General features: G+C 30.1%; 1 protein-coding gene across 1 annotated transcript; it reads left to right on the forward strand.

Annotated features, from left to right (window-relative positions):
• Nucleotides 1-1152: 1152 nt before the first annotated feature.
• Nucleotides 1153-3223, forward strand: LOC132742106 (uncharacterized). Its single transcript, XM_060730426.1, has 3 exons — nucleotides 1153-1268; nucleotides 1879-1991; nucleotides 2595-3223. Exons 1-3 carry the CDS (start codon nucleotides 1214-1216, stop codon nucleotides 2859-2861), a joined length of 435 nt encoding a protein of 144 aa, XP_060586409.1. The 5' UTR covers nucleotides 1153-1213; the 3' UTR covers nucleotides 2862-3223.
• Nucleotides 3224-15321: the final 12098 nt, after the last annotated feature.

Raw genomic sequence — 15321 nt, forward strand, 5'->3', positions numbered from 1 at the left:
TGACCTTTACTTTGAACCGCAAACATGGACACGTGATCTGTTGTTAACAAATATGTTGTGGTGAAATTCTTATTGTATCCACTAATCTTATGATTAGAATTATCCAGATCAGGTATCTATGCATTGACTTGTAAAATAAAGAATTATTACAAACACATGTATGTTGAAAAAATAAAGAAATATAATAGTTATGCTATCATGACACTACATTTTAACAGACAGACATGTACGAACATAAGATCTATGAAACTGAAGAGCAATGAAATTAAATTCTAGAAATTAGAAAGGACAATTTATTTTTATTTGATGAAAACAGTTCATTTAATTATTGATATTTCCTCGACGATGTCCCTCTATCAAAGCTGCCTTATCAGTAATGTTTCTGCTGATATCTACAGTGAGCATTCTCTCCGATAACATAAATCTAGCGCCGAACAGATCAGTTGTTACATGCTATCAGAATGTTCATTACACCCGCAGATGCCAGGGATTTACAAAAATAATTAGTTTTAATTGATTTTTTATTACATTTTTCGAATCGAAAATGTATGTGGCATAAAATTAGTAATTTTGGACAGCAATTTATTATTTTTCTTCGATTGGTAGCCGTGAACGTTACTAAGAACTACTTAAAGAACACGATTGCTGTTATTTGTGGACAATATGAAATAAAACTTCTTGAAGATGAATAGTTATTAAACTTTGGAGCTTACTTCATCGTTAAAACTTTATGTGATGTGACACAGTTATCCGTATAATTGAAGAAACGGGTAGGTATTTTTTCCAATCTAACTTTCACATTATCTTCCAAATATCAGTTTAATTATTTGACCATTATTTTTTACACTTAAAGTGAGGATTCATTGTTACTTTTGTCTTTTTATAATGTTTCTGAAAAAAGTGAATGTATAAAGCTATCAAAGCTAACAATAAGTGAATTATTGCATGTTTCGGGTTGTTATAAAAATATCATGATTGCTCCGTTTAAAGAATTAAGTTTCCTTTAATGATTTCTACGTATATGTAGATAATTAATTACAGACGAACGAAAATGAAGATTGAATACCTTTAAATTTAATATGAATGATTTTGTTTATGAAATATTTAAACAGTCTCTCTATGTTAACTCTGTATTTGGTCATATTTCTTTCAGAAGAATTTCGGCTGAACATTTAGATGGCGACGCCACGTAAAATATTTATATAGGACAGCCATGAAGGTTCACCAGTTTGACCTACCAGTTTTATTAGTGTGTCTTTTGTATATAGGTAAGTTCACTTATACTTATACCTTAATTAATTAATTGTTACTTAAAACTGTCTACTGTCTATTTCCTGATTTGCATTTAGTTATTCTTAAGTTCGAAGACATTTCAAATTTGTCCTCGCATTGTGTCTGTTCATTAACCTACAAAAAAAATCATAGACTTTACAGTAAAGTCTACACGATTATACATTTTAAGTCTTTTTTGTGTATTCCTGTTACTGGTTAGATCGTGAAATATTATACTGTACTTAATACCATTTTAGGACCCAATTCCAAACGTATTACAGCAGTACTGGTTTGTTCCAATATGTGAATCAAAAATAATTTATACAATTTTTAAAAAAAAGTTTCACAATTGAACTTTGAACTACATTGTATATTTTAGAATTTAGTTAGTGATTTAATTATACAGTTATATGCTCTATAGCAACTAGCAGTTTTTTTTACAAACATGTACTTTAAAATTACGCAACAGACAGTCTCTAAATTATTATCATCAACGGTGTAGTGCTTTATAGTATTCAAAATTATTCTAATTCAATCATATAACACAAATTTTGATTATTAATATACCAATGCTTCATTATAATATGTAATTAATTTTTTATCCAGTAAATGTTCAAAGTTTGCGATGTTGGCATTGTATAGCGGATGATTGTGGTGAAGATCCCTCTGACAATTATAAGGCTTCGGGAAAGCTATGTAATCCTGGACAATCTTGTCAAGTAGGTAATCCATTAAAAGGAGACAATTGAAATAAAAGAGATTTTGTGTTGAAAATTGATTTAAGATATACATGTATAATCTGATAAAATTGATGATTCTACCAGTACGAATGTGGACTTGTTTTCAGTCTGTTTCCAGAAATTGTATTTCAGTCGAAGTAGCAAAACTACATATTGAGGATATAAAAGTATCATATCAATGCTATATAGTTACATATATCATATACCATTGCATCTAAGTTATGAATACGAATTAAATCCGTCGTAAGATGGAAAGTAAATAGTTCAGTGCCTTTGTCTTATTTCACAAATAAATGATAAATCTTCTTCAAAATACTTGTCTGACCCTTGTCAGTTTCAGAAAAATAATTACATTTTCCTGAACATGAAATAGCTGTGAATTGTAATTATGGTAATATTAAGGATCAAGGAGAGTTCGATTCGTTTGTAAAGACATTTTTATTATTCTTTAATGATATTTAACTTAATTCAGTTGTTATTAAATGTAAAATATTAACAATGTCGTCATTGGTTGTAATGTAATGATTTATGATAATATGTTTATTCATTAAGTCTTCACATATTCTGTTCTCTCTATTTCAGAAAGTGTATTTTGAAATGTTAGAAGAGTCAGATGATGGAATACCCGTTGCTGTGCATACTTCAACAGTCCGCGGTTGTTCAACTAACTGTATCGACAGAAATGATTTCACAAATTGTACAAATAAATTAAAGACATCACGTGGTTGTGTTCGTAAATACTGTTGCAATGATGGGGATTTATGTAACAATACAACTCAAATAACTTATAATCTTTATCCTGTGATATTCATAGTGTGCCTTTATGTTGTATTGACTTTTGTATCATAGTTTGGGGACCTTTATATTAAAAATATGTCAGAGTTAAATCGTATACATATACATGCACAGTACGTTAACTGGAGTGCAGGTATTCATTACCCGCACTTCAGAGCATGCCCATTGATTGGCTAATGTTTTCTGAGGTTTACTTTTTGACGACTGGGGTAAGAAATATCACATTCAGATGCTCGTTTGCTGGGGTTTCATATTGTGGCAACAGGGAAAATGTTTTATTTGTGCCTATGATACAAAACAGAAAGAACATCAAAACACTCGGCAATCAAATAGCCTCGTGTTTCTGTGTTCTTTCTATAATTTGTAATATAGGTATTGCTTTTTGTTATAGTTTGCTGAGTACTTTTTAATACGTTTTAATGTTTGTTTGTTTTGTTTCAAATGTAGCACATCTGAAATAATAAAATTGTACTTATTTCATATCGTGCATTTCTTAAAAAAGCTTTTTGAATTTTTTTTCATAGCAAAATAAATATTTTTTCATCAATGAACAAACAAGTTTTCACTTTCAACTTTATTTAGACCGCCTAATACGATAAGCTCAACTCAGTAAGGCAAACGTTCAAAGAACACAACCGTTCATAATTAATAGCTTTGAGTTGGTAATGATTCGCTTGTTTTCCGAATAGATGACGGGAATTTTAATGCTAGAAAAGCAGGAAGAAATAGCATATTGTAATGGCCTAAAGTCGCTGCCAGTTCGGAATTTAAAGAACCACACATCGATTACACAAGCTCATTAGTTTCAAGGCTGATATTGGCGAATATTGTCATCATGTTTACGTGTCGAATAATGTTGAGAAAACTTCAACAAGGAATAAGTGTATTTCTTTTTCAGTTTTATTCTTCCGCAGGAATTATCCGAATGTTGGCATTTGTTTCTCAATCAAAATCTACTACCAAAATCTTGTATTCCTGCCACAGAACTTCGTTTTGAATATTTTTGTGCATAGTTCACAAGACTTAGAATCTATTTATTAATGCTACGAAAGAATCAAATAGAAGATTTCCAAAGCTACAATCTGCAGATGTTCTTATTTCCATTATTGGGCCACAATTTATTTTTGATGTTTGATTGTACCCGATTCAAGTGAATGTTGTATTAAATCAATTAATTGCCTTCGTTCAATGGATTGAAGGCTGAATCAAACATTTCATTCATTTTTGCCTCATTTAGCGACATTTAATGGTTCCTTTTGAACAGTTCACATTATTTGAATTGTCATATAACAAGCAATGTTGTCTGCAAACGATAGTCAAACTACCGGTATTTAAAACATCTTTGTATTTGAAAGCAAGCTATTGCAAGTAAATCAGATAATTTATAGAGAATTTCAAAGACAAAAATTAGTCACGTATTTCTTTTTATTCTTAAAAGATTACAAAGAAAATATATTCCAAGTAAAACAATTGTGTTTCGGAGCCATATATTATCTAAATTATTGTGTTAAACCATCTGAATAAATATATAAAAAGTATTATAATTTAAAATTAATTAAAAGCAATAATTATGTTTTTATAATTATAATACGACTGTTGTTTAGTGGTCGAAGCAAATTGCATCAGCTGTTTATGGTATTTATACAAATATGTTACTATGTTACTAGTCGGGGAGCGGTAGCCTAGTTGTTAAGGTGTCTGCCTCTCAACCCAGAGATCATCAGTTCGAGCACCACTCGGGTCACGACCATATGTTTCTTCATATGACACCAGTACTGGTTGGTTCCAGGAAGCTGACTCGAAAGTGATTAATATAAGTTGCAAGAACTTGTTTCGCAATCGAGCTAAAATAAATATGTTTAAACCAATGTTACTAGTAGAAACATTTATCATTTCATTTAAAAACTCAATATATTACTACAACACAACAGCTTGCAAACAAAACGTATCATTGTATATTTGAATGTATGCAAATTTGAGAATTGCTCTTTTGAAATAAACATTAGTGTGTTCGCAATCTACATGCATATGAAATGGAAATTATAATTCATTTTTTGCAGTACATAGAACTTGTTATCCATGCGATTCTTTATATGAGAGAATTTCTTGAACTACGAAATGCTGTCTTTTTTTTTCTCATATACCATTTAAGTGTAACATTTGTTGTCTCAATGTACTCCCCTTGACTGTTCAGTATGAGAATAAAACCATTTCATAAATGTTTATTTCACACAGGAGATTTTAAATGCTATAAGATTTACTATCAGTCCATAAAACAATAAATGGTTCACAATGGTGTTTTGTCCTACAATAGATTTATCCAAAAGATGAAACAACAAAACATATTGAACATTAAAGCTTTTTCTCTATCATGATGTGGAATTTTCAAATCTATATATTTAAATCTCTATAACCACTATATCTAACTTTAATTACTGTAACGCAACGATACAAGCAATTCAATTGAATAGCATTCATCATTTAGTCCACTGTTTTATAAAGTACATATCCGTGCTTTTACGTGAACACTGATGATTTGATAAAGACGTGTACTGCATTATTAAAGCTGAAATAAAACATTTTATATCATTGATTAACTTTTAGCTGTTGTGCTGTGAATGATTTATTTTCAGCTGATATTTCATTTTATTTAGGCTGTATTCGTGTCTCAACTGTTTCAGATTTTCAAATAATGAGTAGTGAAACATAAAATTGACGCAAAAGCGACATGGCTGAGTGATCGCGTCGAGCTAGTTATCTGAGGATTGCTTGCCGTGTGGGTGCAGACACCGTCAGGGACAAGCCGTTATGTCCTTGAGCAAGAAACTATACACGCATTGCTAGGTACCGGATAGCTTGAGGAAATTTAAGGAATGTTTCGAAAGCGCGTCTTCATGCTCATAGCTTCATATACAATCGGAGGTCTCAAAATTGGTTAATTTATTTTTTCATTACACCACACATTTCTCCCATTATGTCAAAACTTTCACAAAAATATACGCCAGGGCAACTAATGTCAGATTTAAACAAATCCTGCAAAAACTTCACAAAGCAATTTAAAGGTAATTACAGGTCAACGGCCGACAAAATTGTAATTTATGTAAAGCTTTATCATTTGAACTTTAAATGTCATTACTTCCAATATTCCAGTAAAGAACATACCTAAGTTGTGTTACAGAAATGCACACACGCCAACCACGTCGATGTCTACATTTTTTATGAATCTCACGGCGTATCATTTTGACAAATTATAATTTTCCGTAATCGTCACAATCAATAACTATTTTGTAAATAGGTATTACAAGAAATATGTTCTTGTCCGCGTGCATTATTGCAGAAAATCATAAATGATATATTGCTTATTTGTTAATCAATACTAGTACATTTTTATATCTTATCTGTATTGAAAACACTTTTGTCTGTATGCTCTTATGTTTAATGAGACAATTAATTTTACTTTCTTACTTAATTAAATCGCAAAATAAACACCATTTACCCTCTATGCTTTAATCAATGGACAAGGATATCCATGTAATTAAAGTAATTCTGTTGCGCAGATCTTCCGACTGACATGAATACATTTTCTTGTAACACATTTTTCGCTCATATTCATAAGTTCGGAATTGCAAGTCAAGTAAAGTTTAGTTTATTTTCCATTTGGCAGATATCTGCCTTTGGCATTACTAAAATAAATATACATAATGGTAAATAATTATAAGATTTATTACTGCATAAAAGTTCACTTAGGCTCTCAATCAACTAAAATACGTATGTTACTTAGCAACGGTCGGAACTATAAGATCTTCTATTGTTGATATTCAAGCCAATCTAGTTCACTTCAATAATCTACAATAGATGTCGTATCATTTAGTAAAAAGACCAATTACCAATGGACTAGTCACTTACCATCAGCATCATCTGGTATAAATAACACACCTTATGCAATATTTTAACCAAGAGAAGCAGCCGTTTTACGGCATTGCCATTTAATGGAATGTTTTCCTTAAAACAGAAATGATTTTGTTCATCACATGAAGCAATTCAATCGAATGAAAACCATAATCAAAGTCATCGAGCGGAGAAATTAAGTATCCACGAAGTGTCTGTCTGCAATAGTTGATACTTTTGACAGGAAATTTATTTGCATTGCTCCAATTGAAAGTAGATATTGTCTCATGAATACTGACTTGTAACACACATTTATAGTCTCTAGAAAATGGCATCAAAGATGAAGACGTTATGGTTTTATCATTTTTCTTTTTTAAAAATGTGTGTGGCTTCTACTTGATATGTCGTATCATTTTGTAAAAAGCAAATTTCCAATAGCATCATCTGGAATAATTATCACACTTTATGCAATATTTCAACCAAGAGAAATAGCCGTTTTACGACATTGCCATTTAATGGAATGTTTATCATGAAACAGAAATGATTTTGATCATTTCATGAAGCAATTCAATCGAATGAAAAACCATAATCCAAGTCATTGAGCTGTGAAATTAACTATCCATAAAGTGTCTGCCTGCCATAGTTGATGAATTTGACAGGAAATTTAATTCCATTTTCCCGATTGTCTCATGAAAACTGACTTGTAACGCACTTTTACAGTCTCTAGAAAATGGCATCACAGATGAAAACGCTATGGTTTTATCATTATTCCATTTCAAAAGATTAACATAATTATATTATTTGTGTTAAATCAACAGAAAAGATTCATAGCAGTTAAGCAGCGTGAATATTGATAAAATAAATCCTTTTCCTGTGCAAATTGATACCTTCATAAAAAAAGAAACACCATAAAATCTATCAGAACAATTTGAGCAATATTTTTATATAAATTTGTACGACATCTATATCCAAATAATATGTGATATATAAAGCTCCTAGCTAGCTTCATTTAGAGGGTTTTGAGAAATTTTGTATTTAATTAAATATGAGTGTCATGTTTTCTGGACACTATAATTGTATCAGTTTTGTTGCACGCTGTCTATATCATTTTTAATAATACCGTGTATTTTATTATCTGATTTGATGTTTGTAATGACGAAATAAACATGACAATGTTTAAACTTAGTTATATTTTCATTTCTAAATTGATAGATCCCTACTCTGAACTTTACTTTGAACCGCAACCATTGACATGTGCTCTGTTGTTAACAAATATGTTGTGGTGAAATTCTTATTGTATCAACTAATCTCATGATTAGAATTTTCCAGATCAGGGATCTATGCATTGACATGTAAAACAAAAATTATTACAAACACATGTATGTTAAAAAAATAAAAAAAATATAATAGTTATGCTATCATGACACTACATTTTACCAGACAGACATGTACGAACATTAGCTCTATCCAATTGAAGAGCAATGAAATTGAATTATAGAAATAAGAAAGGAGAATTTATTTTTATTTGATGAAACAGTTCATTTAATTATTGATATTTCCTCGACGATGTCTCTATCAAAGCTGCTCTATCAGTAATGTTTCTGCTGATATCTACAGTGAGCATTCTCTCCGATAATATACAGCTAGTGCCAAACAGATTAGTTGTTACATGCCATCAGAATGTTCATTTCAACCGCACATTTCAAGGATTAACAATAATAATTGGTTTTAATTGATTTTTATTACATTTTTCTAATCGAAAATGTACATGTATGTGGCAAAAAATTAGAAATTTTAGACAGGAATTTATTATTTTTCTTCGATTGTAAGCCGAGAACGTCACTAAGAACTACTTAAAGAACACAATTGCTGTTATTTGTGTATTTTATGGGTTAAAAAATCGTGAAGATGAATAGTTATTAAACTTTGGAGTTTACTTCATTGTTAAAACTTCATGTGATGTGACAAACAGTTATCCCGTATTATTGAGGAAACGGGTAGGTATTTTTTGCATTCTTCACTTCACATTATTTTTCAAATATCAGTATAATTATTTGACCATTATTTTTTACACTTAAAGTGAGGATTCATTGTTACTTTTGTCTTTTTTTAAGTTAATGTTTCCTAAAAAGTGAATGTATAAAGCTATCAAAGCAATAAATAAGTGAATATCATGTTTCGGGTTGTTATAAAAATATCATGATTGCTCCGTTTAAAGAATTAAGTTTCCTTTAATTATTTCTACGTATATGTAGATAATTAAATACAGACGAAATAAAATGAAGATAGAATACCTTTAGATTTAATATAAATGATTTTGTTAATGGAACATTTTAACAGTATCTCTATGTACACTTCATATTTGGTCATTTTTCTTACAGAAGAATTATCGGCTGGACATTTAAATGGCGACGCCACGTGATAGATTTATATAGGTCAGTCATGAAGGTTCACCAGTTTGATCTACCAGTTTTAGTAGTGTGTCTTTTGTATATAGGTAAGTCCACTTACACATGAAATTAATTGTAACTTAAAACTGTCTGTTGTCCATTTCATGAGTTTTTAAGTTATTCTAAATTTCGAAGACTCGCACTGTGCCTGTTCATAAATCTACAAATGACAAACAATCAAAGACTTGACAGTAATGCCTACAAGATTATACATTTTAAGTCTTTTTTGTATATTCTTATTTCTGGTAAGATCTTGAAACATTTTACTATCATTAATACCATTTAAGGACCCGATTCCAAATCAGAGGTGCTTTCTCATATTAGAACAATACTGATTTTTTTCCAATAAGGGAATCAAAAATAATTTATACAATTAAAAAAAAACTTGTGTCACAATTGAACTATAAACTACATTGTATATTTTAGAATCTAGTTAGTGATTTAGATATACAATTATATGCTCTATGGCAACTAGCTGTTTTTACATAGTTACATGTACTTTAAAATTACGCAACAGACAGTCTCTAAATTATCATCATCAACAGTGTATAGTGCTTTATAGTATACAAAAATTCTAATTCAATCACATTTAGACATTTTGATAAATATACCAATTATAACATGTAATTAATTTTTTTATTCAGTTAATGTTGAAAGTTTGCGATGTTGGCATTGTATAGCGGATGATTGTGCTGAAGATCCCTCTGACAATTATAAGGCTTCGGGAAAGCTATGTAATCCTGGACAATCTTGTCAAGTAGGTAATCCATTATGTGGAGACAATTGAAAAATGTCATTTTATGTTGAAAATTAAGTTGAGATATATATTCCAATAAAATTGATAATTATATCAGTACAAACGTGGGCGTGTTTTCAGCCTGTTTCCAGGAATTGTATTTCAGTTGAAGTAGCAAATCTACATATTGAGAAAAAGTATCATATCAATGCTATATAATGAACATCAAATGCCATTACACCTAAGTTAAAAATACAAATTCAATCCGCCGTGAGAACTAGAATAAAGAGTTAATTGACTTTTGGGATTGCGTTCATTGAACGCCGCCCTTTTATATTTGTATAATTTCAAGAAAGTTTGTCAGTTTCAGACAAATAATACATTTTCATTCAATAAAATTACTGTGAATTTTAATTATTGTAATATTAAGGAGAGGTCTATCCTTAAGTAATGTCATGTTCGTTTTTTCTTAAATGTAACACATTTACAATGTCGTCATTGGTTGCAATGCTATGAGAAGAGTGCTGTCCTTTTGTTAGGTCATTTTCTGATTTTCCTTAATGATAATAAACTTACTTAAGGTTTTATCAAATATAACAGAATAATAATGTCGTCATTTGGCGTAATGTAATGATTTATGATAATATGTTTTATTCATAAAGTCTTCAAAGAGTCTGTTCTCTTTATTTTAGAAAGTGTATTTTGAAATGTTAGAAGAGTCAGATGATGGAATACCCTTTGCTGTGCATACTTCTACAGTCCGTGGTTGTTCAACTAACTGTTCCGACAGAAATGATTTCACAAATTGCACAGATAAATTAAAGACATCACGTGGCTGTGTTCGCAAATACTGCTGCAATGATGGGGATTTATGTAACAATGCGAATCAAATAATTTGTAATCTTTATCCTGTGATATTTATAATCTGCCTTTATGTTTTATTGATATTTATATTACATGTATAGGTATTGTTGTATTTAGTTGAGTACTCTTTGATACGTTTTGATGTAACATATTTAAATTATAAAATTGTAACTGATTGAGAACTAATTTCATATCGTGTAATTCTGAAACATATCTTTACTGAAATTTTTCATCAATATACAATTACATTTTTATTTTCTTTTTATCTAGACCGCATATTATTATGAGATAATCATTGTTCTGGATGTTCATTATTCATGTTTTTCTTTGTTGTTAAGATGACCACAATACATCGCTTTCTCAAATTAGAACTCCAGTAATAATCCCTGCGATTCGTGCATGTATGTTGACAATATCTATTCTGGTTATTCTTTTTTGTAAAAGTTTTCTTACATTCTTTTTCGTTTGCCATTTTATATTAAATATATCTAAATATACGGTTTTGCAATAAAATATTAACCATCCGTTAGACTAAAATGTTAAATTCTAATTCACCATTACAATTGATAATACACATACCTGTTTGTAATGAAAGCAATGTTCCATATTGTTCCTTTACAACGAGTGTCAGGGGGCCGAATAAGAAAGTGAAAGAGAGTTCTACAATATATATATAAAACGTAAAATAACTTTATGTTATAGAATTGTGAAGAGACGCCAATGCAACTTCTCTCCTATAATTCACTGAAAATTCCATTGGCTATTTTACGTTTTTTTGAACAATTTAATTCTTCCGATGAAAGCTTTCTATAGAGAAATTTATGATATCCCAGAAGTCTGTTCTCGTGATTCTTATTAGAAAGTTAAGAAGTATATGGCGTCTGGGAGATAAATGCATACAATGTTGTTTGTTTAACAATCACGATTATTTCATTAAAAATAATGAATTGTCATCACAAATAAACTATTCAAAATGATCTGAAACATGCATTAGGAAGACGTTAAAACCTAGAGATAAATTTTATCTAGCATAATATACATCTGAATAGATGTTTCCTATAAAACTTAAACAAGTTGATTTGTTAGACTAAATGCCGTTTATCAGATAAACGCGGACTTCTCGCACAATAATATTGTTGTATCAGGTAATTAAAAATGAAGCTCAACGCCGGAAGGCAAACGTTCAAAGAAAACAACTATCCTCAATCAATAGCTTTGAGTAAGTAATAATTCAGTTGGCTTCTCAACGAGATAACAGTTACCTTAAATAAATTTTAAATAGTAAAAACATATATGCCTAAATCTCATTGACAGTTCGGAATTTAAATAAGCACACATGTATTTCACAAATTCATTAAATTGATGGTTGATCATAATGAATATTGTAATCATGTTGACGTGCCAAATCCAACGAGGATAAGCGATTGTCTTTTCAATTTTATCCCTACATAGGATTATCCGTACGTAGGCATTTGTTTCGACAACAAAATATCCTTCTAAGATCTAGTGATCTTGCCTCAAAACCGTTGCGTTAATTTACGTGAAAAGTTACAACACTATGATTCTATTTAATAATGCAACAAAAAATCAAATAAAAGATTCCAAAGTCACAACCGTATGAATAATTTGCAGATCATCTTATATTCATTAATGTTACTAGTAGAAACATTTATCATTTGATTAAAAAAAAACCTCAACATATACCATATAACAGCTTACATATAAAACGTATCATTATTTAATGAAATGTATGCAATTGAAATAAACTTTAATGCGTTCGCAATCTACATGCATTTCAATCAATTGATTAGAATGGGAATTATGATTAAAGTTTTTGCAGTGCATAGAACTTGTTTTTCCATTTCGAGTGATTCTTTATATGAGAGAATTTCTTAGACTACAAAATGTTGTCTTTTTTCTCATAATACCAGTTAAGTGTAACATTTATTGTCTGAATGGAATCCCTTGACTGTTCATTATGAAAATAAAATAATTTTATAAATGTTAATATCACACAGGAGATCTTAATGCTATAAGATTTACTATCAGTCCATAAAACAATAAATGGTTCACAATGGTGTTTTGTCCTATAATAGATTAAATCCAAAAGATGAAACAACAAAACCTATTGAACATCAAAGTTCTTTTTCTCTATCATGATCTGGAATTTTCAAATCTATATATCCAACTGCATCTAACTTTAATTACTGCAACGATACAAGCAATTCGATTGAATGGCATCAATCATTTAGTTCACTGTTTTTAAAGTACATATTCGTGCTTTTACGTTAACACTGATGATTTGATAAAGACGTGTACTGCATTATTAAAGCTGAAATAAAACATTTTATATCATTGATTAACTGTTATCTGTTGTGCTGTGAATGATTTATTTTCAGATATATTACATTTTATTAAGGTTATATTCGTGTCACAACTAATATTGTAAACTGCATACTGAGTAGTGAATTAAATTGACGCAATGGCGACATGGCTGAGTGATTTACGCGTAGAGCTAATTATCTGAGGATTGCTGACAGCTTGAGTTCAAACCCCGTTCGGGACAAGTTGTTATTTCCTTGTGCAAGAAACTATTTACGCATTGCTTCTTACCGGTTAGCTTGAGAAAGTTTAAGGAATTGATTCAAAAGTGTGTCTTTATGCTCATAGCTTCATATTCAATCGGATTGATATTTCTTAGAGGTCTCAATATGGCGTCAATTAATTTTTTCATTACACTACACAATTCTCCCATTATGTCAAACCTTTCACAAGAATATACGACAGGTCAACAAAAGCTAGATATGAATCAATTTTGTACATACTTCACCAACGAATTTAAAGGTTATAACAAGTCAACGGCCGACAAATTTGTAATTTCTGTAAAGCTTTATCATTTGAACTTTAAATGTCATTACTTCCAATATTCCAGTAAAGAACATACCCATTGTTGGTTATAGAAATGCACACACGCGAACCACATCAATGTCTTCATTTTTTATGAATCTCATGGCGTATTATTTTGACAAATTGTTATTTTCCGTAATCGTCACAATCAATAATCATTTTATAAATGGTTATTACAAGAAATGATTTCTTGTCCTCGTGCATTATGACAGAAACTCATAAATAATATATTGCTTATTTGTTCTAATCAATATAGGAACTTTATTTCAAATATATCTTCCGTGTAACAATACATCATATACTGAGAGATAATCGATTTATTGGCGATAAAAAAAGATGGTTCAGTGGTTATCTGTTATGTTTTTGTCCTGTCTCTGACTTTAAATGTGGTATTTTGAAGCAATAATTGTCTATAAAGGTCACCAAAATACAAACACGGCCAACATGCATGTACATTTGTCAGGGAAATCATATTTATTATAAATGCCTTTACATACCTTGAACGTTTAAATAATTTGAAAGTTTGAAAAAAATATAGACTATTGTTAATATTGCATGGATTCTTTATAAAATCATATATTCATATGACAGACGATATTAGTAAAAATTGCGATACCAAAGAAATAGAACTTCTAAATGCTTTTAATGTGACCCACCATTTATGAGGTTCCTCATGAGAAAGTTGTCCGCATTTGGCAACCTGGCTAGTACGGTTGTACAATTATCATTTGAATCATTACATATTTTAATACAACTTGATATATGTAAAAGTCCCAAGGTTTCTCTAAGTATAACAATCATTATAATTATGCAGACGTTTTTTCTAATTGTATTTGTGGAGTAATTGTGATACATTGTATCTCAATTGTCAAACTATATAATTATTTTTATTCCCTAGTAACCCTTCCGAAATTAAACTTTGGCCAACGCATTTTTTAAACTTCGGAATCATAAATTGCTTGGTCGTATTTATTGTGTGATGAAAACGTTGTGCATCACTCTGGTACAATCAAATAATTTCATGACTACCATTAATCAAATTTGCTGTCATCTGAGAAGGAATTATCCGAATCACAACAATAAACACCAAATCATTGTATCATTTCAGCATAAACAATTAACTAGATTCCTTTGTATGTCAATAGTTATGGCAAAGGAAATTCACCTTTATGCATTGGCAAATGCTACAATTGAAAACTTATAATTGAAGGACGGATATTTCACACGTAAATTGCTGTACACTCTTTAGAAGATGTCGTTCCTGGGGACATCTTGTTGGACATGTTTTGCAAATACATTTGGTCAAGAATTCTATAAACTATTTGTATTGATTTTAAAAACGTATGCATTTATTTGTACCTTTATCGGTGGCCCTATTACAATTATGAATATGATAAGGCTTATTACAATGATAATTAATGTTGAAAGCTGTTTATGCGACATTGCATATGCATGAGGCAAAGATTGTTTATCTAAGTTAAGATATATATGGTAATTCATATTGTTTTTATTTTCAATGAGACATCATTGCCGGAAATAAGTTCAGTACATAACTAACAGTTTATCAATGACACCAATAATTTTTCGTTTGTCGAAAATTGTAAATACGATCCTATCAAAGAATCTTCAATGGCGCACAATACATTTTAATAAGATGCATGTTAGTCTT

The sequence above is a fragment of the Ruditapes philippinarum genome, unplaced genomic scaffold, assembly GCF_026571515.1.
Source record: "Ruditapes philippinarum isolate M1 unplaced genomic scaffold, ASM2657151v2 ctg4092_1_1_1_1, whole genome shotgun sequence".
NCBI classification, from domain to species: domain Eukaryota; kingdom Metazoa; phylum Mollusca; class Bivalvia; order Venerida; family Veneridae; genus Ruditapes; species Ruditapes philippinarum.

Bases quoted from the DNA above. Each gene is read 5' to 3' on its own strand.
- LOC132742106 (XM_060730426.1), top strand. From the start codon at position 1,214: ATGAAGGTTCACCAGTTTGACCTACCAGTTTTATTAGTGTGTCTTTTG. The intron at 1,269-1,878 runs GTAAGTTCACTT...TTTTTTATCCAG, and splicing joins AGTGTGTCTTTTGTATATAG to TAAATGTTCAAAGTTTGCGA. The intron at 1,992-2,594 runs GTAGGTAATCCA...TCTCTATTTCAG, and splicing joins ATCCTGGACAATCTTGTCAA to AAAGTGTATTTTGAAATGTT.